We start from the raw sequence: 26464 nt of genomic DNA, 5'->3' as shown, positions 1-26464 counted from the left end.
GTGATTGACTATAGAAACTTGCAAAATTTTATCTTGAGCATCCTTATATTGCACTTTGATGAGGTATGGCTATTTCCGTATCTTTCCCTTTTTTTTTTTTTTTTTTTGAGCACCAGATGGTCTTTTGAGGTCATTTTGTTTTTTTCCAAATATATAAAATTAAGTACCCCCCCCAAGTAGTTCCTCCTCTTCACTGCTGCAGTCTCCCCCACTTCGGAGACTCCTGTTATCTTGCGGAAACCTCACTTCTACCCCTTTCCCCGCACATTTTTATTCTTGCTGAGGCCTTCTGCAAACACTCCTTGCCACACAGTTATCTCCCAGTTCATCAGCCACTGGCTCATCTGAATTCTTGAATCTTTATTGTTCATACTCAACACTTCATCTCTTTTTTGCTTATTCCTACCTCACTTTACAATACACTGCTTCTTTGAGGACGTTCATTTCGCGGAGGTGGTTCAACCTGTTCCTTTTTAGTGGCTGAAGTCTCAAGATTTTGCCGGAGCTCTTTTTCTCCCGGGAGTTCCTGGAACCTTGCCCGCAGGAAAAGCCACTCACACCCGTTTTCCAGTGAGGGTTTCTGGAGAACCCGTGTACCCCAAAGCTGACAAAGCTGGTGTGCATTTCCTGTTTGTCCACCCACCAAACCACCATGCTCCAAGATTCCCCCTTCCTTGGTTTTAACCACTAAAATATGCCAATTTTCTTGTTGCTGCAAAAGCTTAGGTTTGGGGAGTATGGCAGGGGGAGGGCTGAACACCCGCCCGTGTGTTCCATCTACTCCCCAGTCCTGTCAGGCTTGAGGGTTGTCTGGTGGTCCTGAGCTAAGCACTTGCTTTCCTGTTCCACTGTCGTCAGGTCAGCTGATTGTGTGGAGAAACGAATACGGTTTGGGAGCTGTGCTTAGCAGATGCCATATTTGCACCTGTTTCTTCACCGTCCCCAGAGGCCACATGTTCCTCCATAGAGAGACCACGGTCCTGTCTTCCCTTGGAGGATTTTTGGACGTTATTTTCACTCCATACTCTGCTCACAAGTCAACAATTCAACTAGTTCCCCAATTTGACAGGCACTACAGCAATCTGATTTCCTAAATGTGAAAGGGAACTTTTTTGTCATGATTACCACAGTGGCAAGTTGGGGGGTGGGGGGTTATATGTTTGTTGTTTTTTTTTTTTTTTTGTGGCCTTTAATTCGGGGAATACTGTAACCCCATGGTGAAAGATGCAGGCTCTGGCTGGGATGGAAGGGGAGCCACGGCCATGCTTGACCACATGCCTCACGCGAGGCATGTGGTCAAGCCCAGCGGACTGAGGGAACAAACAGGCAAATGGGGTGGGGGAGCAAAGCATCAAGCCCCAGCTCCTGGATTACTGCTCCTTCAGCCAGGTGTTAATCTGTTTACACTTCAAGCTTTGCCTAGTATGAGGAAGGGAATCAAGTCAAGTGCACACAGTCTGTTCCATCCCATGGCCGTAACTCCTTCTTGCTGGGCCGCTGAGCTCAGCCAGCCCTCTTCCCTCCCCACCCGCCAAGCGCTCTTACTTTTTATGACACAGAGCTTTCACACTGTCCTCACTCACAACCGAGTGGAAACCTTCTAAGTACAACTTCCCATCAAATCAAAGTCACCATTATATGGATTTACCTCCCAGCAAGGTCATCTCGAGGACAGTAATGCAGAAGACGCAGCCCCAATTCAGAATGTGAAAGATCATTTGAGAAAATATGAAATGTTTACACACGTTAGTTCTTTATTGGAAGAGGTGGTTCAGATCCATTTATATATGCAAAAGGGTAGGATGACAAAATATGTAATGGCCCTGTCACCTTTTCAAATATTTTACTTAAAATATATTTTATATTAAGCTTTAAGGTCACAGTGTAGGAAATCTCTGTATTTGCCATTAAAACTACTCTAAAGAATATTTCCTGCACAAAATGATGCAGGATTTTAAAACAATATACATGCAGAAAAAGACACATATCTCAAGTGCACAGAACACTCAGATATTCAGCACCCAGATTTAGGAAACAGTATTACCAGCACCAGATAAATACCCCTTTTCCAGCCTTGCCCCAAGGCTAGCCACTATCCTGGTATCTAAATGCATAGACAAGTTTTTATGTTCTTATGCTTTACACAGATGGTCATGCAGTGTGTGTGCCTCTGTGTCTGGCTTCCATCATTCAGCTCTGTGAAGTCGAGCTCCTATTGCAAATACTTAGTTCACTCGTTCTCAACACTCTAGTCTTCTGCAGTGAAACATACCACGTAGGTTCATTCATTCTACTGTATGCATGCCTTCAGAGAATTCTGGTTTTAGCAGTTTTATGCCATGAATATTCTAGCATGTCCTTTGGTTGACATAAATGCACCTATCTGCTACGTTTGGGTTAAAAGGGTATACGCACATTCAAAGAGCCATCTTTCCAAAATGGTCATACTAGTTGGCAATACCTTGAGCAGGGTAGGCTTCCTGCTGTTTACCTTGCCAAAACTTGATTGCTTTTTATGCTTTTCATTGTAACCATCTCAGTGGGTGGGTAGTGTTTTAATTTTGCATTTCCCTGATTACTAATAAAAATAACATACCTTTTCGTGTTTACTGGCCATCTGGATATTCTCTTGTTAACTGGATGTCCCAATCTCTTGCCCATTTTCTATTTTTTTCTTGTTGATTTGTAAGCATTCTTTTTCAATTTTAGATCCAGGGCTGGAAGGGCCAAATCCAGACTGTTGCCTGTGTTTGTGAATAAAGTTTTATTGAGACACAGACATGTTCACAGAGACTGTCTAGCCCACAAAGCCCCAAGTATTTACTAACTGGCCCCTTCCAAAAACCATCACCACCCCCTCCTCTACACTCAAGTCTGCTGTCATATACGTAAGTTGTATTTTCTCCCCGTTTCTTGCCTATTTGCTTTCTTAATGGGATCCTTTTGATAAACGTAAGTTTCAAAAAGTTAATATATCTAAATTAACTGGCTTTATTTTATAGTTTAGTGATTTGGGGGGTCTTAAGAAAAATTTTCTTACTATAAGGTTACATACAGTCGGCTAAATTTTTCTTAAAGCTTTATTTTACATCTCATATTTAGATCTGTAATCCATCTCAACCCACTTCTCTATTAAAATTACTGACATTAGAAAGAATAGCCTCTTCCCCATTACACTGCATTATCATCTTCATCAAAAACCAAGTGACTGTATTATATATGGGTGTTTCTGGAATCTTTACTCTGTCCCAATGGTCAATTTGTTTATCTCTGCACCAATACCACACAATTATAATAATTTCTGTGGCTTTATGACAGGTCTTCCTTGATACCTGGTAATATAAATTCTTTCACTCTATTCTGGAAGATAGCCTTGACTATTATTGGTCTTCTGAATTTTTATTTGAATTTTAGAGTTAGCTTAATTAAAGAACTTACTAGGACCTTTAAGACTGCATTGACTATATGAATTTATTTGGGGGAAATTGAGATCTTTTTAAAACTGTCCTGGAATCCATGAACTATATATGGCCCTCTCAAGTTTTGTAGCTTTTTTTTTCTAGATACAGTTCTTGAAAATATGGTATTAGGTAATTTTCCCTCCAGGCACATGAGGATTTTTGATGCTATTTTAAGTGGTATTGCTTTTAAGTTTTTCATTTTTTAATGTTCACTGCTGGGTATATTAAAAAACTATTCTTGCACAATGAGCTTGTATGCAGGGACCTTGCTAAACTTAGTCATTAATTTCAATTATCTGTGCATTCCTCAGAACTTTCAATGTACAAAACCACGCAACTGCAAAGAAAAGTTTTACTTCTTTCTAATCTTTATGTTCTTTATTTTTCTTCCGTTATTCTCCTGGCTACGTCCTCTTGCAGAATACTGAATACAATTAGTGACAGCATATAGGTTTTTTTTTTTTTTTTTTTTTGCATCCTGGAGAAAACTTTCAGTATTTCAGTATTAGGTAGGCTGGTGGTTGCAGTTTTAGAGACTTTTCATCCAAGTAGGGAAGTTCCTTTCAAATCCATAGCTTATGAAGAACATTAATGGATGCTGACTTTACCACGTGACTTTTCTGCATCCTAGACTGTTTCCATAATGTAGTCCAGTGATTTTTGATTACTAAATGACCCTTGCATTCCTTGGCCCAGTGAACTGGGTCATGTGACCACCATAAACAGGTTACTGGCAATCAGAATGGAATTATCATGATTGGTTTAGATGAATCAGGATTCACCCTCTGTGTCATGTGAGGAAATGGTGAACAAACTCTTCCAGCAAGGAATAAGGGAAGAAAGGACACTGAGTTAATCAACTAAAACTGCCAGAAACTTGTATTTGTTCCACAATACTGGGAATGAGGAGCAGTGCACAAAATAATGTGACATAGTATTCACGTCAAATAAAAGGAGATGAAGTTTCTGAATTACATAATATTGGCACACCACGCACTCAAACCTATGGATTAGACAAGCAGAGTGGCATGAGAGCTGTGTGCTGTTTACAGATAAACTGTGTGGATGCCCTTTTACTGACACAGACTTAACTCCAAATCATCTATGCATAGTTTATGAAAATAATGTCTTTAAAATCTTTTTTTGTTCAAATGTAGTTGAAAACGCTACAAAAACCACCAGCTTAGCCTTTATTGATGGGGCATTCGCCAAAAACCCATTTGTCAATGCCTCCCAACAAACAAAAAAGTATGCATTTAACCATCTGGTGCATAGCAAACGTCTCACCAACAACACATATCCTGTGTTAGTACATTTTGCCACCTTAATACTCAGAATACTTCCTTTTCCCAAATAATTCAAATCCAAATTTGCATAGAATTACTATTAGACCGCATTTTAAAAACATGATAGAAACTGCCATATATGTGTTTAATGTTTTTGTCCTCATTATAAACTCCTGATGATTCCAAAACTTCATTTTATACAATGGTTTATTCAGAGCTGATAGCTTCTGATAGCTTTCCTATAAACATTGGAATTTACATCAGAAATATGGCTTTTAGTATAACAATTTCCAAGACAATGTTTTCCGACATTCATCACTCTGACAGATCTCGCCTTGGTATGATTCCCTGATATGTAAATACAATTTGAATTCCAAAATAAATATTAAATATTCATCAAGTCTCACTCCTGTATAAATCATCTCGTGCTCAATGGGTTGTAGGATCTCGCTGAAGGCTTTGCTGCTTCTTGCATTCCTAGGGATCCTTCTCTGTGAGAAATCAGGTGGAGATGAATCTAATGCCTAAATGGTTTTCCCCATTCAGAAACACGAGCTCTCAGTGACATCTGTCTCCCTATTAGATTTCGTCATACTCAGAGCGTTTTGATTTCACAGGAGCGTCTCCACATCCAGTACATTCACATTCCCTCTCCTGTGAATTCTCTGATGGCTATTGAAGGCTGACCTGTGGTGGAATTTTTTCCCACACTCGTTACATTCGTAGGGTTTCTCTCCCGAATGAGTCCTATAGTGTACTGTGAGGTATGACTTCTGAGAAAAGACTTTTCCACATTCATTACATTCGTAGGGCTTCTCTCCTGAATGGCTTCTATAGTGTACAGTGAGGTTTGACATCCGAGAGAAGACTTTCCCACATTTACTACATTCATAGGGCTTCTCTCCCGAATGGATCCGGTGGTGGATGGTGAGATAGGACTTCTGAGAGAAGAACTTCCCACACTCATAACACTCATAGGGCTTCTCTCCTGTATGCACTCTTTGATGTCTAAAGAGGGATGAATTATGGGAGAAGGTTTTCCCACATTCACTGCATCCATAGGGTTTCTCTTCCGAGTGACTTCTGTAATGTAGAGTGTAGTATGACAACTCGGAGAACAATTTTCCACAGATGTTACATTCATAGGATTTCTCCCCTTTTGGAAGTGATTGGTGCCCATTGAAGGCTGAACTGTCAAGGAAGATTTTCCCACATTCATTACATTCATAGGGTTTGTCTCCTAAAGGAGCTGTAGGATGGTCAGTGAGATATGAGAACTGAGAGAGCTTTCCGCATTCACTACATTCGTGGGGCTTCTCATCTGTGTGTACTTTCCGATGTCTAATGAAGGCTGAATTTAAATTGAAGGTTTTCCCACATTCATTACATTCATAGGGTTTCTCTTCTAAGTGACTTCTATAATGTATAGTGAGGTACGACACCCGAGAGAAGAACTTCCCACACTCGCTGCACTGATAGGGTTTCTCTCCCGTGTGGGTCCTCTGATGTGTAATAAGGGTAGATTTTCGGTAGTAGGACTTCCCACATTCATTACATTTGTAAAGTTTCTCTCCTGTATGCGTTCTCTGGTGGTCACTGAGGGCAGACTTGCGGGAGAAGGATTTCCCACATTCGTTACAGGGATAGGGTCTCTCTCCTGAATGATTCCTCTGGTGTAGGGTGAGATGGGTCTTTTGGCAGAAGGTTTTCCCACACTCATTACATTCATAGGGCTTCTCACCTGAATGAGTTCTCAGGTGCTGGGTGAGATGTAACTTCTGACAGAAAGTTTTCCCACACTCGGTACATTTATAGGGCTTCTCCTCTAAGTGTGATCTCCGATGGACGGTGAGGGTCCCCTTTTGGCTGAAGGATTTCCCACATACGTTACATTCATAAGGTTTCTCTCCTGTGTGGGCCCTCTGATGTATGATTAACTTTGACTTTTTACAGAAGGATTTCCCACATTCACTGCATTCAAAGGGCTTCAATTCCATCTGTGACCTCTGGTATACATTAAAATTTGACATCTGGATGAAGTCTGACCCAGAGTCATTCCACTCGTAGGGCTTTTCCCCCATATAAGCTCTCTTATGAGCAAGGAAAACAGCTTCATTGTCTAAGGCTTCCATGCATTCATTATATTCAAAGGGTTTCTCCAAAATATTAATTTTCTGAAGAATGCTCTCTTCATTCTGAGAATAGCCTTCCCCATTTTGATTACATTCATAGGGTTTCCCTCTGTGGTACATCTTCCCACATTCACTACACTCATCAGGTTTCTTTCTTGCATAGCTTCCATCACTAATAATTAATTCTGAAGTAGACTCTAAATTCTTTCCACATGAGACACAAGTATGAGATGTTATGTTTGAAGGAACAAGGCTTGTTTCCACATTACATGTTTTATCAAATGCATTCTCTCTCTCTTCAATCGGGGTTTTGCTGTTGATAGAAATAGCTTGCCTTGAATGTTCATCTTCTTTTCCTGGGATTCTCTCTAGCCGGTCATCAACTTTCCAGACTATTTCTAAAAAGGAATAAAATTAAACAAATCTTGTGAATCTGAACACACGAGGTATCAAATGGGAGTGGTACTCAGATGCCCTACTGAGGAACTAACTCTGGCTTTATAGCCAATCTCCACAAATAAAAATAATCACAAGGGTATAGTCTTCCTTTCCCCTTGATTTGTCATATAAGACAGACAGACAGACACACACACATACACACGGGAGTGGGGTGGGGTAGGCACAGGGAAGGCATAAGAGTGGGACAGGACTCAGCACTAGAGAAAGAAGGGAGAATAAATTCACACCAAATATTAAGTACCTTTGTTACTTCCCAAATATGTTCAAAACTTTGGTAGAAAAGGTGAAATAAACCCAAGAAATGATGAGCAGAGGGCACCATCACTGAAAGAGCACTAGATTAAGGCAGAAACAGGAGGACTCTTGAGCACATCGGTCCAGTGGGAGAACAAGAGCAACTGCTACATGAATATTCAAGGAAAACATTCAAGTACGGATTACGCTGAGAGTAAGAGTTCACAATTTATATTAAACTGTAAGATACACAGATTACCACAATGACATCCTCACTAGCCCAGACCCTTCCAAAACCTTTGCCTTTCTATTCTGCACATAAATCCAAATAAGCATTCTAAAAATTCCAATCTCCTTATCTTTAGAGACAGTCCTACCACCAGGGCTCCAACTCCTCAGCCCTGGTTCACATTCACCAGGAGGGAGGAGAGTTCCAGGCACATAAATATCCAAAAGAAATGTAAGATGGGACCAGATGGCAAGAGACTGAGCCACGAACATCGGCTCTCTGAAGTGTCCCAACAGTCTTACTTAACCCTAACTGCACTTTGCACAACAGAGCATGGCGGCTAAAAGTGTAGAGATGAGGCTACCTCGATTCAAAGCCCCCTCTACCACACTACTGGCCGAGTCTTGAGCAAGTTATTTAACTGTGATGGAGCTTCACATGGCTGAAATGTGCCCAAATCACCAGGAAAGGACCAACTTAGTGCATGTAAATCGCTCAGAACAGTATATGATACGAAACACATGTCCATCGATTTTCTTTCAATTTGCTGACATTTAAATTTCATAAAACCAGTCATGTCCCTGACATAACACTAACCAAGTCCTGAAAACAAGCAAGAGGTCCTATAGTACGGGTTTCATTTAGTTTTAGTATAAAACCTTAAATGTCAGATTTCTAAAGCTGCCCCTATAGTATTAACTTTTTATTTCTAATGCCTCTTACAGATTTTTGGAGCCTCTGAGCTCTTGTTAGCTGCCCTCACCCACAATCATTGCAACACCAACAGTTCTGTGCTCAGAAATCTACACCATCCCTGGGCCTCCAAGCCCTGAATACCAACAGAAAAAAACAAAAACAAAACAAAAAAACAAAAACAGAGAAGTTATCATTCACCAGTAAGATTTTTCATTACTTGGATTCACAAATGTATTCAAACTAGCATTTCACTAATCTTCCAAAAACACCTTCTGCTCCAGGAAGCCAGGCCACGCCCACTTACTCCCAACCACCAGCCTGTGCTCACACTTTCGTTCACCAAGGTGGCTTCCAGCGATGGCTACACTCCACACCTGTCCATACTTCAGGGGAGGCTTTAAATGTTTCCTCCCAGCTATTTAAAGCTCTTCTTCAATTTTTAAGACAGCTTTAATACAAAGTTATAAATAACACGTACTTGAAGGTCAGTACTGTGTGTGAAAGCTCAACCTGAACTAGTCCACGCAACTGTTTTCCTTTCCTAACAAAACCGTGTGCCTGCAGATAGTATGGCAATGTTTCCTAGTTTTCCTGGAATCTCTCTGTGATTGGAAATTAAAATAGTTCCTAATCTGATCAAATGGGGTGCTTTCAGGTTCCATCCTAACCCTGTTTTATCGCATCATAGTTGAGGATAAATCATGTCTCAACGGATATAGATAATAAAGGTCTTTCTTCCCTAGGTCCTCAGTCCATGAAAAATCTACAGAATGCCTTCTGTATGTTACATACCAAAGCAGGATGAAAAGATCCTTCCTCTTTGGAGGATTATAATTCAGGTAGAGAAAGAGGGTCAAGTACCAAATATATAATCATATCTAACTTTCATGGTAACTGCAGAATGGGTATCAAGAGAAGGGAGAAGCAAGTGTGGTGAACAAGTAATTACGGAAAGCTCAAATAAGAGGTGAACTTTTAAGGATAAAGTTCTAGAGGTTCTGTTGCACAACAATGTGAATATAGTTAGTACCAATGAACTGTATGCTCAAAAATGTTAAAATGGTAAATTTTGTTATGCGTTTGTGGTTTTTTGAGCCTTGGCATTTCTTCTGGGGTAGGTTTTTAAAAAAATTTTTACTTATTTTTAAAATTCAAATGTAGTTATTAACGTGCCGTGTTATATTAGTTTCAGGTATATATTGTAATCTCTTTATAACTACAATTTAAAAAGGAAGGAAAGAAAACGTATAATTTGGGTAAAACAAGCACATACGAAGAAGGGTTAGGATAGTCTGGAGATCTAGACCAAATGGAATTTAACAAGAGTCTGGGGAAAAAGGCCATGAATTTTAATGGGCAACATCACACCATAGTGAGAAGGACCCGAGGAGAGGAGAATGTAAAATGTATTTCAGAAGAAATAGTTATGGGCTCATCTTGTCAGCCTAGTGTTAAATCAACTGGATGTCTCAGATGAACAGACCCTGCAATTTCTAAATAGGATTCACTGTAAACCAGGTATGAGAAAGTATCCTTTAAGCTGAGGTCAGAAGAAACTAGGAAAATACAGGAAAAATTTAAAGCATTTCACAAAAGAAACAGGGACCAAAGGAGAGAAGACCAGTATGATGTAATAAATAAAGGAAGTGGGGAGGATGCACAGGATGGTTTGGAGAAGTTTGCAGCTGACTGTCAGCCACTCTGAGGAAGAAGGGATTGGGGTACCTCTCCAGCACGGGCATCCATCAGGTAAAATAGTCCACAGGTTACAGGCATTAAATATCAATTAGGACAAGCAGCATAAATACAAAGAAAAAGGTCTGACAATTGAGACAAGATGAACCTTTTTAAAGGACACGAAGAAAATTAAAGAACGGAAAAAAAAGGCTCATTTTCCTCCCTGGCTGCTTGAAGCTCAGCCGCCATCATGAAGGACATCGTAACTATCCAGACCAGGAAGTTCACAAGCAAGCAACTACTTCAGCGGAAACAAATGCTCACTGATGTTCCTCACCCCAGGAAGGCTGCAGTAATTCGGGAACAACTGGCCACAATGTACTAGACCACACCAGATGTCACCTTCGTATTTGGATTCAGAACCCATTTTGGTGGTGGCAAGACAACTGGCTTTGGCATGATTTAGGATTCCTTGGGTAATGCAAAGAAAAATAAACCCAAATACAGACCTGCAAGACATGGCCTGTACGAAAAGAAAAAGACCTCCAGGAAAGGGTGAAAGGAACGCCAAGAGCAGAATGAAGAAAGTCAGGGGGACGACAAGAGCCATGGCTGGTGCTGGCCAACAGCAAGCCGGAGACTGGACAACGGGAGTAAAGATTCTACAGTGACTTTATCTGTGGTGATTGTGCAGATTTTTCATGAGGATTAATAAACTAAGAACTTAAGAAAAAAAGAAAGATTTATTTTTTAAGAGCATGAGCGCATAAGTGGGGGGAAGGGACGGAGGGAGAAGCAGACTCCCCACTGAGCAGGGAACCCTGGGATCATGACCCGAGCCAAAGGCAGATACTTAACTGACTGAGCCACCCAGACGCCCAAACTAAGAACTTTAAAAAAAAAAAGAATGGCAAACAGGTCCTGGGGGGCCAACTTATGAGTAAACGCTTCCCGCACATCTACGGTGGCTGCAGGTGGGGGCAGACAGACAAGGAGCGCTGGGGAAAAGAGGAAGGCCCAACTCGTGCTGCACCAGCACACTGATACCGCTTAAAGCACAAAGTCAAAGAAAAATCAAGACGGCTGCACAAATGCTTCAGCGAAGCTCAATTTTATTTATTTTTATTATTTTTTTAAAATTTTATTTGACAGAGACAGACAGCACAAGTAGGGGGAGCAGCAGAGGAGAGGCAGGCTCCCTGCCGAGCAGGGAGCCCGATGCAGGGGCTCAATCCCAGGACCCTGGAATCATGATATGAGCCCAAGGCAGCCACTCAACCGACTGAGCCACCCAGGCACCCCACAAAGCTCAATTTTATTTTAAATTTTTTAAAAAGATTTTATTTATTTGACAGAGAGACAGCGAGAGAGGGAACACAAGCAGGGGGAGTGGGAGAGGGAGAAGCAGGCTTCCTGCTGAGCAGGGAGCCCGATGTGGGGCTCAATCCCAGGACCCTGGGACCACGACCTGAGCTGAAGTTAGACGCTTAACGACTGAGCCACCCAGATGCCCCGAAGCTTGATTTTACAGTAACCTTTTTCCTCTCTTCTGCAAACCTTCCTCACCACCCTTCTTAGCCTGTGGTCTCAGGAACCTGGCACCACCCTGAAAATAACTAACAAGGCTGGCAGCATATACACAATTCCTGGCAAACCACCTAGATCCTCTCCCTATAAACCCCCCTTCCTTGCAGTTTGTGAAGGCCACAGACCTCTGTAGCCTCCTTTGCCTGGCAAAGCAATGAAGCTCTTATTGCTCTTTATCCCAAGCTGTCTTTGAGGTATATTTGGGCTCTGAAGCACAGGGGTCAGTTTTCAACAACATCACGTGAGGACTGACTTAGGGCCTGTGCTCATCGGTGCCAAACAAAGCGCAGGTGCACCCACGTGAGGCAGCGGCTGGCCTCACCAGCTCAGGGAGGGGGCAGATTTTGGTGTCTGAATGCACAAAAGAGGGAGTGAAACACGCAGGAAACCAGCCCAAGGCACTTCATGGCAAGGAAAGAAGGAAAATGGAAGACAAAAAGAATGAACGGGAAAGTCTCAAGTTCATTTTTCTCTGAGACTTCTGAATGCCTGCAAAGAAAGGAATTCTGTGCTACTGGGGGTGGATGAGTTACTGAGGACGCCCGAGGAGGAAGTGACTGGATTCTCAGCACTGGCTAGCATGGAAAATGCCCACAAGTGTAAATCAAATGTAAAATCAGAAAAGCAGCCTGCACGTCGTGCTGGAGGGAGCAAGCTGCCTGCCTGCCTGTGGAGGTGTGGCCGGGGCGCTGGAGGCTCAGGGCCGCCCTCAGTCCCTCACAGAGTGGGGGCGACCATGTCCAAAACCCTACTGTGCTCCTAACTTACCGGGATGACTCTGACACGGCAGATCACCTTCGGCTATCCATGGCTCCTCTCCCTGCTCCAACTTGAGGATCACTTTTGGTTTGGTACTGTCGTACCCTGTGAGTGAGAAACGGAGGCAGACTTGGATTGGCTGCTCGGCTCTCAGATCTCTGAGTCCAAGATGCTGCCTCAGAGGCTGCAGGATAAAAAGTGGCCAGTTTTGCACCTTCGCAAAATCAGAAGGTTTCGATGGAGATGCCAACATACGAATATCCAACCTGGTACCCAAAGGGAGTTAAATGGTCCTATCACTTATTTCTTCAAACTTAAGGAAAAATCATTAAATTGGCAGTCCCTCCACTCCAACCCCTGCCCCCGGGGGTATCGACCCACACAGCAAGCTCTCCTCACCCACAGAGACGAGATGGCTGTAGTTCTCTAGCATCACATCCCGGTACGTGGTCTTCTCATCGGGCTCCAGCTGCTGCCACTCCTCCTGGGTGAAGTCCACGGCCACATCCTTGAATGACACTGGCCCCTGGAACAGCACCAGATCAGAACTGGTCACATGGAGGAGGCATGCGGGCACGGGAGCTTACCAAGGTCATTGATAAAGTTAACTGTGAACACTGAAAACCTGACTGTGTGTTACAGATTATGGAACGAAATCAGAGTGAAAACACACTGCCTTCGGGTTCTTTCACATGCCCCCTATAAAACCAAGCCCCCAAACCAGAAAACCAACTGAGCTCCCATTTTGCAACTGAACTGAATTCTGGGGGATATAAGATGAGTAAGACACCACTCCTGCTCTCAGAAAGCTTCCAGCCTGGGAGGAAAACACCACGGAAAAAAAGACGCATTTTATCCCTCAGTCTCCCACCCCACCTCGTCACGGGGGCACATGCAGCACTCGGTCCCTGGTCTCTGCCTTCCTGTTCAGCTCTTTCATCTGCAGCGACCTGCGTGACTAAGGGTTCAACTTCCTCCAAGTTTTGGGCCAAATACCACATGTCAAACACCTCACTCCTGCAGCAATAACTTGCACCGACGAACGCCCGAGAGCTCAGAGTGCCACATGGCGAGCAGTTTAACAGACCGAATTTTATGCTGCCAGGTTAGGTTTCACAGATGCAGCCGGTATGCCAGAGGAGTAAGGCGGGAAGAAAAGGCAGAGGCATGAAGTACCAACGGGCAGAAACAAAGACAGCACTGACACTGAAGAGGGGGGTGGGAAGAAGAGGGCAGGTAGACCCTTGCATAGCTCTCTGATAGTAGGAGCAGATTCTAATTCAGGAGGGTAAACTGAATGTACACAGTTACTTTCCTGCCTCAAAACAAAACAAAACCCCCTAAAAGTCCAATTCAAAGAAATAAAAGAACAGCGCCCTGGAACACAGAGGCTGTTCCCTGAGCAGGAATTTCTCTGAGGAGACTCCTGACACACAGAGTCGAGAAGAGGAGAACCAAAGCCGCAGACTGCACTGCTCCACACAGGGCGTACGCAGGACCCCAGCAAGAGTGGACTGCGGACTGTGCTGGAGCCCTGGAGAATCCCCAGGCCCATCGAGAGGGCACAGGGCCCCAGTAAGCAGTGGAGGTGAGGAGCAATGAGCCACAGGAGCACCTGAGCAGCCCAAGCAGTTCCCAGTTTTCAGTCTACAGAGCAGTGGGATGAGCGGCAGACGGTAAGACCTCTCCAGTTGTGGGCACTGTGGCCACACATGTGGCAGAGTACCACACACCTCAGGCCTCCGCAAGGTGGCGGGGGGGTGTCACACATTCATTGTGACACAAACAGACAGCTTCTGTCTAGGATAAATGTTAAATCGTAGGGAATACGGGTGCGCTCCAAGACGGTCTCGGGCAAACCAGGACACACATCCACTCTATTCGTGCTGGACATGAGTGATCTTCCTGAAGGCAGCTCTCAGAGAACCACACTGAGGGAAAAGCAACAATTATGTCTGCCAGCTCACAGCCAGTTCAAAATGGGAGTGGTGCCTACAGATTCCATGTTGTAAGAAGACACTATCCACAGAAAAAAAAGGCAGCCTACAGAATGGGAAGAATATCTGCCAATCATGTCTCTGGTAAAGAACTCATACCCAGAATACAGAGCAAACTCCTAAAACCCAACAACAGAAACCAACATGATTCAAAATGGCCAAAGGACTGGAATGGACATTTCTCAAAGAAGATACACAAGTGTCCAAGGAGCACATGGGAAGATGCTCAACATCACTAATCACTACGGAAATGCAAATCAAAGCCACAATGAGTTACCACCTCCTGTCCCTTAGCATGGCTACTACCAAAAAGCTAGCAAATAACATGTGTCGGAGAAATCAGGACCCTCATGTGCTGTCGCTGGAATGCAAACTGGGGAAGCCACTGCAGGCATGAGAGCACCTTAAAAATTAAAAATAAATTTGTTATTAATTTACCATGTGATCCAGCAATTCCACTTTTGGGTATATACTTAAAAGAACTGAAAGCAGGGTCTCAGAGAGGTATTTATACACCCTTGCTCATTGCAGCATTATTCATAATAGCGAAAATGCAAAAGTAATTCAAGTGTCCATCGACACATGAAAAGACAAGCAAAATGTGGTCTATACATACAATGGAGTAAAATTCAGCCTTCAAAAGAAGGACATTCCGGCACCTGCTCCATCATGGATGAACTTTGAAGACATGATGCTCAGTGAAACACACCAACAAGAAGACAAATGCTGGACGATTCCACTTAGATGAGGTACTTAGAATAGTCACAATCAAAGCAACAGAAAGTACAATGGTTGCCAGGGGTGGGGGGACGTGGGGCGTTACTATTTAAGAGCAACAGAGCTTCAGTTTTACAAGATGAGAAGTGTTCTCAAGATGGACGGTGGTGGTTGCACAACGTGAATGTGCTTAATGCCAGTGACTTGTACGTTTTAAAATGGTTAAAACAGTAAATTTCATGTTATATGTACTTTATCACAATAAAAAAATGGAAGAAAAACTGAAGTGATGTCAACCTAAACACATTTCCCTAATCCACTAACTTCTAGGGCTCTGCAGTCATCCCCTCCATAAAGAAAAGACTGAAATGGGGTCATGAGTTGAGTATATCCACATTAGCTATTAGTAATTTTTCTCCCAAAAACTGAAATAACAAAATCAAGACTCATCAGCTAATTGAGAAAAACAGTGTAAATAAAAGATAAACATCAAGATGAGCAGCTCAACAATAAAATCAATTTCGTAAAGGACACTTACATTTTTTCTGATTTGTATTTTTCAATCAATTAAGGACATTGTTTCCATAAAATGAGAACATTCTCCCAAAAACAGCCAGCAGAGACTACTTAGAAATTAAAGACCAACTTCTTGAATTTTTTTAAAACCCCCAGGTAAGAGGCTTAAATAACAAATGGGACACCAAATATACAATGTAGGAAATGTCTCAGATAACAAGAAATTGAAATGCTGAAATAAAGCTTGAGATACAAAAGCCAGGTCCGACAGACTCAACATTTTCAGAAAGAGAAAACAAGAAGGACAAACACAAAGAATCAAAGGCAGAATGGAAAATGATACATGAGCTGAAGGATCACGTAAGCCTTCATGTCACAAGGGGCCATCCAATTTGCAAACAAGAATTTTGGGGGGGAAATACAGATCTAGAGATTTCCTGATAAAATGCCCCAAACCGATAAATTAAGGAAAAAAAAAAAAAAACTCCTAAAAGGTGGGGGGAAAAACACACCAGTTACCCTGGAAACTGCCATTCCACTTCAACCTGAGAAAAACCTTTGCACAACTGCCCATGGCTTGTGAAAGAAAAAGTATTTCGAACCCAGAACTGATTCTTTCAGGAAAGCAGGACAATTTATTATCAAAGCAAACACTTTCCTCAAAACGTTCAAGATACCCTCCACTGAAAGCGAGTGAGAGGGCCACCACAGAGGAACACGGGGATGCAGAAGCCCCCCTGAGAGAGCAGCAAGGGGGTCTCCAATGCTGTTGCAAGCAGCAGTGCTAGGGACTGCCAAATACTCAACTCCTGTTTCAGAAGAAAAGTGCTTGGCAAATGTGTCCCATTATCCTGCGGTTGACAAAAGATGTATCAAGACAGGGTTTTCTACCCCCAAGTAGGTGCCACAGCCAACATTCCCCAAGACTGCAGGAGCTGAGCTGACGGAGAATCCCGAGCAGGACATTGCAGGACAAGTGAGCTGATAAACTGCCATGGAGAGTGGAGAACCTTCTGGGTTCAGCTGGTCCACAGGCAAGGAGTGGCGGGGTCAGAAGACTGACCAAGCAATCAGTAAGACAGACAAAATCACACACCGATATCGCTTGTATCAACACAAACGCAAAATGAGATATTAGCAAACAGAATTCAACACCAGAATGAAAATATATAATATCTAAGTGGCACTTATTCCAAGAATACAGGCTCATTTAATCTTTAGAAATCCATTAACATGCTATTCTAGTATGGCTAAGAAAAGACTTTTATCTCCACAAAGATGCTGAAAAAGCCTCTGACTATATTCAAAATACATACGTGATTAAAAAAAACCCTCAAGAGAGGCGCCTGGGCGGCTCAGTCGTTAAGCATCTGCCTTTGGCTCAGGCCATGATCCCAAGATCCTGGGATCGAGCCCCACATCGGGCTCCCTGCTCCACGGGAGCCTGCTTCTCCCTCTCCCACTCCCCCTGCTTGTGTTCCCTCTCTTGCTGTATCTCTGTCAAATAAATAAATAAAATCTTTAAAAAAAAAAAAACCCTCAAGAAAACAGGAATGGATACTTCACTAGCACGGATATGTGTATACACACACACTCTCACACCCTAATACGCGTAGTACGTGTGATACACACACAAGCACACGTGCTTTTTAAGTTTATACAGACGGAGACTCACATGCACAGGTTTTATACAGTCCTCTCAGTTCTAAAGTCAGGATTTTACTTAATGGACAAACACTAGATGTGTTCCCAGTAAGATAAGGAACAAGGCAAAATGCTCATTATCTCCAGTTGGAGGAAATAGAAGGCATACTAATCAACAGAGGAAGAATAAAACTATTTCTATTTCCGGGGTGCCTGGGTGGCTCAGTCGGTTAAGCGTCTGCCTTTGGCTCAGGTCGTGATCCCAGGGTCCTGGGATCGAGTCCCACATCGGGCTCCCTGCTCCGCGGGAAGCCTGCTTCTCCCTCTCCCTGCGCTCTCTATCTCTCTGACAAATAAATAAATAAAATCTTAAAAAAAAAAAACTATTTCTATTTCCAAGTGATATACTATACCCAGAAAACTCAGAGAATCAACAACAAAACCAACTCAATAAAGGAATACTGTTATATAAAATCAGCACATATAAAGCAGTAGCCCCCAGGGAGCCTGGCTGGCTCAGCTAGAAGAGTGTGCGACTCTTGATCTTGGGGTTGTGAGTTTGAGCCCCATGTGGGGAGGGGAGGAAAAGAAGAAAGAAAGAAAGAAAGATCAGAAAAACCCTAACAGCCCTTGTTACATTAACAAAGATACAAGTGTACACACAGTTTATGGAATAAAAGCAAAGATAAAATTGTTAATAAGAAATGTACAACATCTATACTAGGATACCTTTAAAAACACTCCTGAGAGGGGCAGAAGCACACTTTAACAAATGAAATGATGCTCCTTTTCCCCGGATGGGTCAACTCAGTAACACAGAGATATAAATCACTCTACCCTCAATTACTTTACAGATATGTGATCCCAACAAAATTACCAAAAAGCTTTTTTCCTGGAACTAGGTGAGCTGGCACTAAAGTTCATATGGGGGGAGATCAAGAACTAGGAAAATCTCCAAAAAAAGAAGCTCTTTAGGGGACCTAACCTCTACCAGATTTAAAACACAACCATTATGATTAAAAGGGTTTAGTGTCAGCATACAGATGGAGATGGGTCAGTGGAATAGAGCAATAAGTCTAGAAATAGACTTGTGTGATTACATGACATATGAGAACCTGTGATATAAGACAATATAACAACCCACTGACTTATAATAAAGTGTTAGAGCAACTATAGTCATTTCGGCATAGATGAAACTGCATCCATACCTTACACTATAAAAGAAAAAAGTCCAACTGGATCAGTGATCTAAATATAAAATACTAAAGCACACAGAAAAAAAAAAAATGGGTGAATTTCCCTATAACCCGGATGTGGGGAAAGGTTTCTGGGGACACCGAGTAACAGACTATACAAAGCAATGGTTTTCAAGACACGGATCTTGAAGCAATGAAGGACAGGAATGAGAGACAGGAAATCAACATGGGGAGGCCTGTGGTTACCACCCTGAGAGCTTCGGGCCCTGGAGCAGGGAGGGAGAACCGAGAGGAGGTAAGGACGGTTTACGAACTGGGGAAACATGCAGGAAAGGACAAGCCATAGAGAAAATCATGGATCTACTGAAACAGGCCTAGAATGCACCCAGATGTTACAAGTGGCACTGAACGTTAAAATAGTTTATTGCCGTATTCCATATGTTCACAACATTTGAGTAGGAACAGGGAAGACATAAAAAAAGACTCAAATTGACCTTCTACACATAAAGACTACAGTGTCTGAGATGAAAGTTACACCAGACTAGATTAATGCAGCACCGAAAAGAAGATCAGTGAACACGAAGCATAGCAATAGAAGCTTATATAAAATGAAACGCACAGAGAATAGGGAATTTAAAGAGAACGAGGAGTGTCAGTGAGTTGTGAGACAACTTCAAGCAGTGTAACACACAGGAATCGCTGAAGGATGGATGGAGGGAGGCGGGGGGAATATCTGAAGAAATGTGGTCAAGAATTTCTCAAAGTTGATGAAAATCATAAACACACAGATCCAGGAAGTTCAATGATCCGTAAGCACAGAGACATAAAGAAAACAATACCAAGACATAGCATAATCAAATTGCTCAAAACCAGGGATAAAAAGTTTAAAAGCAGCTAGAAAAAAACCCAAAAAACAAAAACCACAGTACATACAGAGGAACGAAGGTAAGGATGACATCGCATTTCTCCTGGAAACAAATGGAAGCGAGAGGACAGTAGGGGAACATGTGTGAACTACAGGAGGAGAAAACCCAGCAAAGCTCCCCTGAAATAAAAGCCAAGGCAAAAGAAAGCTGTTTTCTGACATACAAGAGCTGAAAGATTCATCAGCAGCTAGAAGTATTCCAAAATCTATAAACAATTTATCAAACTCAACACCCAAAAAACAAATAATCCAGTTAAAAAAATGTGCAGAAGACATGAATAGACACTTTCCCAAAGACCTACAAATGGCCAACAGACATGAAAAGATGCTCAACATCACTCATCACAAGGGAAACACAAATCAAAACCACAATGAGATACCACCTCACACCGGTCAGAATGGCTAAAATCAACAACACAAGAAACAACAGGTGTTGGCGAGGATGTGGAGAAAGGGGAACCCTCCTACACTGTTGGTGGGAATGCAAACTGGTGCAGCCACTCTGGAAAACAGTATGGAGGTTCCTCAGAAAGTTAAAAATAGAAATACCCTACAATACAGCAATGACACTATTAGGTATTTACTCAAAGGATACAAAAATACAGATTCAAAGGAGAATCTTTGATGTTTATGGCACCCTGATGTCTACAGCAGCATTATCCACCACAGCCAAACTATGGAGAGAGCCCAAATGTCCACCGACTGATGGATAAAGAAGATGTGGTTCATACACATACATACACATAAACACACACACACACACACACACACACACACACACACACAGGAATATTACTCAGCCATCAAAAGAATGAAATCTTACCATTTGCAATGATATGGATGGAACTACAGGGGATTATGCTAAGTGAAATAAGTCAGTCAGAGAAAGACAAATACCATATGATTTCACTCATACATGGAATTTAAGAAACAAAACAAATGAACATATGGGAAGGAAAAAAAGAGAGGGGGGAATCAAACCATAAGAGACTCCTTAACGACAGAGAACACACTGAGGGGTGATGGAGGGAGGTGGATGGGGGATGGGCTAGATGGAGGATGGGCATTAAGGGAGGGCACTTGTTGTGATGAGCACCAGGTGTCTTACGTAAGTGATGAATCACTGAATTCTAGTCCTGAAACCAATACTGCATTGTATGTTCACTAACTAAAATTTAAATAAAAATTTGAAAAAGAAAAAAACAAACAACTAGAAGTGTTGAAGGAAGTCCTTCAGGCAGAAGGAAAATGACAGCAGATAAAAATCTGTATCTACATTAAGAAATGAAAAGTACTAGAAATGGTAACTATGTTATTTTCTTATTCCTGAAAAAATAGCTACTTAAAAATCATTATGTCTTGTGGGACTGATTCTACCTGTAAAAGTAAAATGACACAACAGCATAATGACCCAGAGGGGAGAAATGGAAGTGACAAGCTCCCTACATTCTCAGCAATCAACGGTACATTACCTGAAGATAAGCTGTGATAAATTAAAGCTGCATACTATAAACCCCGAAGCAATCACAAATAACAACAGTGTTAGAGCTAACAAGCCCACAAAACATGTAAAATGGAATCATAAAATACACACAATCAATCAAAAGGAAGGAAGACAAAAGAAGAAAAAAGAAACTAAGCTGATGAACAAAGAGAAAACAAAACCAGACTACGACCTAATCGGTTATATCAATAATCGTATTACGTGTAAATGGTCCAAGCAACCCAATTAATAAGCAGAAACGGTCAGATTGGATTTAAAAAAAAAGCAAGATCCAACTATAGGCACTTGAAGTATAAAGACGGAAACAGGTTAAAAGTAAAAGGATGGAATCAGATGCCAACACTACTCAAAAGAAAGCTGGAGTGGCTGCATGAATATCAGAAAAAACTCCACGTCACAGCACCGAAGATTACCAGGGGTAAAGAAGCCCCCCCTCACAATGGCAAAATGGTTACTTAATCCAGAGGACGTAACAATTTAAATGTTTATGTACCTAATAAAAAACATGAAGCAAAACCCTATAGAACTGCGATAGACAAACCACAGTTGCAGGAGAAAATTTCAACTTCCTTCTCTCAGGACAAAAGAGGACAAGGAGGCAGGAAATTAGCAAGGAATCAGCTCACTTGAACAACACTACTAATTTAATGGGATCGACCTTTATCGAACTTTTCCCACCAGCAGAATAGGCAATCTTTTCAAGCACATGTTCACTAAAATTTAAATAAAAATTTGAAAAAGAAAAAAACAAACAACTAAAAGTGTTGAAGGAAGTCCTTCAGGCAGAAGGAAAGTGACAGCAGATAGAAATCTGTATGTATATCAAGAAATGAAGAGTACTAGAAATGATAACTATGTTATTTTCTTATTCCTGAAAAAATAACTATTGCACCCAGGGGGCACCTGGGTGGCTCAGTTGGTTGGGGGTCTGACTCTTGGTTTCAGCTCAGGTCATGATCTCAGCAGGGTCCTGGGATCGGGGCCAACCAGGTCCTGCATTGGGCTCTGCACTCGGTGGAATCGGCTTGGGATTCTCTTTCCCTCTGCCCCTTTCCACCCCACGCACTTTCTAATAAATAAATAAATAAATCTTAAAAAACAACAAAAAAAAACCACATGTGGAACTTCCCAAGAGGGACCCTATTTTGGGCCATAAATTTAAAAGGAGTGATTTCATGGAGTATTCCTGCAGAAAATTCACAATCTAAATCTAATCACGAAGAAACATGAGGGAAACCTAACTTCAAAGAATTCTGTAAAATAACTGTCCTGTATTCTTCAAATATTATAATGCCGTTAAGAAACTACTGTCGTGGGGCTCCTGGGTGGCTTAGTTGGTTAAGCGCCTGCCAGGTCATGATCCCAGGCTGCTGGGATCGAGCCCCGCATCGGGCTCCCTGCTCAGCGCAAAGCCTGCTTCTCCCTCTCCCACTCCCCGCTTGTGTTCCCTCTGTCTCTGTCTCTCTCTCTCTGTCAAATAAACAAAATCTTAAAAAAAAAAACTACTGCCATAAACAAACTTGAAAAGCATCAAAGCTAAATGCAATTCACAGCCCTGGCCTGGATCGTCTACCAGAAATTAAAAATTACTATAAAGAAAATTACTGGGAAAACTGGTAAAATCAGAAGTTGTAGATTAGATAAAAATATTATAATATTCCATTTCCTGAATTCAATAGAGAACACCCTTGATCTTAGGAGGTACAATCTGATAAGGGACATCCACTCTCAAAACGATTCAGGTAAGAAATATGTACATACACAGATAATAAAGCAAATGTGGGGAGATGTCAAAAACTGGAGTATCTGGGCAAAAGGAACATGGGAGTCCTCTATGATCCTTGCAACTGTTGTGTAAGTTTGAAGTTTTTCCAAAATAAAACGCTGAATAAAAATGAATGTTATCACATATACAGGGAATGTTTCAGGGGCGTCTGGGTGGCTCAGTGGGTTAACCGTCTGCCTTTGGCTCAGGTCATGATCCCAGATAGGGTCCCGCATTGGGTTCCCTGCTCAGCGGGAAGCTTACTTCTCCCTCCCCTCTGCTCTTCCCTCCCCCTGCCCCACTCGAACTCTCTTGGTCGCTCTCTCAAATAAATGAAATCTTTTAAAAAAGAAAATATCTTGGGCGCCTGGATGGCTCAGTCGTTAAGCGTCTGCCTTTGGCTCAGCTCATGATCCCAGGGTCCTGGGATACAGCCCCGGTGTCGGCCTCCCTGCTCAGCGGGGAGTCTGCTTCTCCCTCTGCCCCTCCCCCTGCTCATGACCTCTCTCTGGCACAAGTGCACGTGCACTCTCTCTAAAATAAATAAAGTCTTTAAAAAAAAAACATATATATATATATAGGATGTTTCAAAAGGACTCAGAAACCAATCTGAAGGGATTTCTCTGGTCAAAGAACCACTTAGGCATCAAAGAGAGTAACAACTTCGATGTACTGAAATACTTAAAACACGTGTAAACCTGTGAGCTCATAATGATAACAAAATGAAACAAACATCTCAGTTGCTCAGGAGCCTTACTCAGTATTGTGAAAATTACCTTTTCTGTATGAACCACAAAACCAATTAAAGAGATATTTTTCTTTAGGAAAGTATTCTAGCCAGTGAATGAGGAAGAAATGGCAAAGCAGCACAGCACCACCTTGTCTCCCCTAAAGAATCCAGGGATCTTGGCAACGAACATCAACCAATGGATGTTAACATCACAAAAACAAAGACAGGAAGAAAGCAGACAAGTGTCATGGGCAACAAAGTCTTCCCAAAAGAACTGAACAGAAATGGGTAAACTTGCAGAGCTAACTACCAATCTTATTTTTTTTTAATTTTTCATTGTTATGTTAATCATTCATTACATCTTTAGTTTTTGATGTAGTGTTCCATGATTCATTGTTTGTGTAACTACCAATCTTATAAGGCATCTAGGGAATTAATAAAAAAAAAAGTGTTATAAAGTTAAAATGATGGCAATGTGGTAAACACAATCCAGACTACGGGAAACAGAGGATAAAACCAATTTCTTCAAACGTAAGTTACATAGTAACACAAAAGACATACCGGAGGAACTACTAGTAAAAGATTTAAGACTTAACAGCCCCCATCGCCTCCCTGCCCCACAAAGTGTGGTCTCTATGTGTACCCTGACTGAAAAGAACCCCAAAACATTCAGAAAACGGTGAAACTTTGAACAGCAGATATTATATATTAAGAAAGAAAGGTATTCAGAGTCAGATGCGTGGTCCTGTGAGGTAAAGGCTGGAAGGTGTCCGATGGACTTGACCGTAATTAGGTCACTGTTAATTTTTGCCAACACATTCGGGAGCGGGGTGAGGACAAAACCAAGATGCTGAGAATTGAAACAGGAATGGGAGGACGTATTTACTAAAGAATACCTTGCTGTATTACTTACTGCACAACCCAAATGAACAGTAACAGAAGCATCTGAAGGATGAGCAGGCCATTCCCTCAGACTTAGCTTTTATCCCTGGATCAAACAGTAACAATGAAAATATGTCTCCTTGGATCAGGGTATTTTGCTGCCTGGAAAAATTATACACAGCAGGCCCTTGGCTTAGATAAACAAGTATAAGCCATATGTTGCAATGACTTAATGGTTGTTATTAGGAAAGCTACCCCCAATAACATCAATTTCAACAAAGACATTTTCTCAAGTCCTAGGAAATCTTGAAAACCCACAGGTAAAAAAACAGTCAATTCAAATCACGTAGTGGGCAGTACTCTCCTTTTCTGCGACTGTCAGGAACATCAGTCATATGTGTAGCTCTATCCCCACAGCCCTGAGGTAACCTAATGTCTGCACACACGAACTTGAAAAAAGACTCTGGGTGCTGATCTGACCCCCTAATAACTTACATGATACTGTCTTTAGACAGTACTTTACATGATAGTACTTTACATGATAATGTCTTTTATTCCCACATTTCCATTTTAAAATCTGGATCCATATAAACCTCCTGAAATGCATTACAAAACCAAGCAAAGGAACATATACAGAGATAGAAACACTCACCTGGGATTCATCCATTTTCTGCTGCTCTTGGAAAAACACACAGACTGTTAACAGTAGACCTAGGGAAGCAGAAGAAATAAAGAAGTCAGAAACATCCTGCATAATAACCACCAAAGAAAGCTCATATCCTGTGAACACTCAGAAGGGGCTAAAACTGTGAGAAAGGAGAAACAAAGAGTAGAACTGTTGTCACCCCACATATCAGGAGGCGATTAGATGGGTTACTCTCATTGGTTAACATAAACATCGACTCATTTTTCAAACAGCTTGCCTTCATTAATGTTGGAAAAAAACCTCTTCTTACACTGTTTACATATTTTCTTACTGACCCTTCAAATTGCTTAAAATCGAAGTATCCACAGAAACAGAGAACGGTAGTTCTCTAAAGTGATTAATGTGCATCAAAGCATGCTTCTGTTTTTAAATAGTATCACTTTACCGCGTTATCGCTGCACGTAAGAATCTTTTACCAAGAAAACTGTAACAGGGCGGACAGAACACCGGCCCCGGAGCTGAGTCCTGTGAGCAAGCCCACCCACAGACCTCGTCACCCTGGACAAGCCACCTCCCTTCTCCGACCCAATGTCCTGTCAACCTAGGCAGCAGCACCTGGACCTCGCACACTGGTCCGGCGCTACACTGTGGGATGCCTCAGGGCACAACCCAGGGCGGTCAGCAGACACTACTGAGCGCTTAGAGACGCGTCGGGAAGCTGGACAGAGAACCCGGGGGAGCAAGGCGTGTCGGGTGTGGGGGGAGGCGCGGGTCCCCTGCGCCCCCGGGAAACCTGAGTCCCACGAGTCCCGAGTCCCAGGGAGCGCCCATCCCTCCCAGTCCAGCCGCTCGCGCCCTCTCGCCGCCCGGAAGATCCACAAGCGCCCGACCTACCCCGTCGGGACCCGCCGAACTGCCCCAAGGCTCCCGAAGGCTCCGGGACGGGAGCTGCTCCTCCTCCGCCTCCCGGGGCCGCCGTTCCCGGGGAGCCGGTTCTGGGCCTACGGGACAAACTCACTTCGGACCGACGACCCTCTCGGGGCCCGAATTGGCCGCCCGGGGCCTCGCCGTCCCGCAGTCACAGACGGGCCGGGCCCTGGCCTCGGCGCCCTGCGCCGCCGCCGCCCGCCCGGCCCCTCCGGCCCAGCCCGCGGGCTCCGGGGCTCGCGCTCGGGGGTCCCCGTTCGAGCCCCCGCCCGGCCCGCGCGGACCTGAGCCCGCACAGCCCCGCGCCCGCTGGGTGCCGGCCCGGCCAGACGGCGTGTAACCCCGCAGGCCCCGGGAACCTCGCCCGCCGGAGGCCGAAGCCTGGCAACCACGGCGAGCGGCGACCTGGGCTCGGACAGGAAGCGAGAGCAGCGCGGCGGCACTGCGCGTGCGCGAACACGCACACAGGCCGAGCTGCACATGCGCAGGACAGCG

At 43.0% G+C, this 26464-nt stretch overlaps 1 protein-coding gene across 1 annotated transcript; it reads right to left on the bottom strand.

The window, feature by feature from the left end:
* Positions 1 to 1729: 1729 nt before the first annotated feature.
* On the bottom strand, positions 1730 to 26138 carry RBAK (RB associated KRAB zinc finger). Its single transcript, XM_028088473.2, has 5 exons — positions 25937 to 26138; positions 25049 to 25107; positions 12920 to 13046; positions 12530 to 12625; positions 1730 to 7277 (listed from the first exon to the last, which is right to left on the bottom strand). Exons 2-5 carry the CDS (start codon positions 25061 to 25063, stop codon positions 5359 to 5361), a joined length of 2157 nt encoding a protein of 718 aa, XP_027944274.1. The 5' UTR covers positions 25064 to 25107; positions 25937 to 26138; the 3' UTR covers positions 1730 to 5358.
* Positions 26139 to 26464: the final 326 nt, after the last annotated feature.

Source organism: Eumetopias jubatus, unplaced genomic scaffold (assembly GCF_037043125.1).
Source record: "Eumetopias jubatus isolate StellerSeaLion01/CBP00866 unplaced genomic scaffold, mEumJub1_p1.0 scaffold_12, whole genome shotgun sequence".
Taxonomy (NCBI): domain Eukaryota; kingdom Metazoa; phylum Chordata; class Mammalia; order Carnivora; family Otariidae; genus Eumetopias; species Eumetopias jubatus.
This window is presented reverse-complemented; position numbering and strand designations above follow the sequence as displayed.

Bases quoted from the DNA above. Each gene is read 5' to 3' on its own strand.
- RBAK (XM_028088473.2), bottom strand. The intron at 12,626-12,919 runs GTGAGGAGAGCT...TCTCACTCACAG, and splicing joins CAGCCATCTCGTCTCTGTGG to GGTACGACAGTACCAAACCA. The intron at 7,278-12,529 runs GTAAGTTAGGAG...ATTCCTTTTTAG, and splicing joins GCCGTGTCAGAGTCATCCCG to AAATAGTCTGGAAAGTTGAT.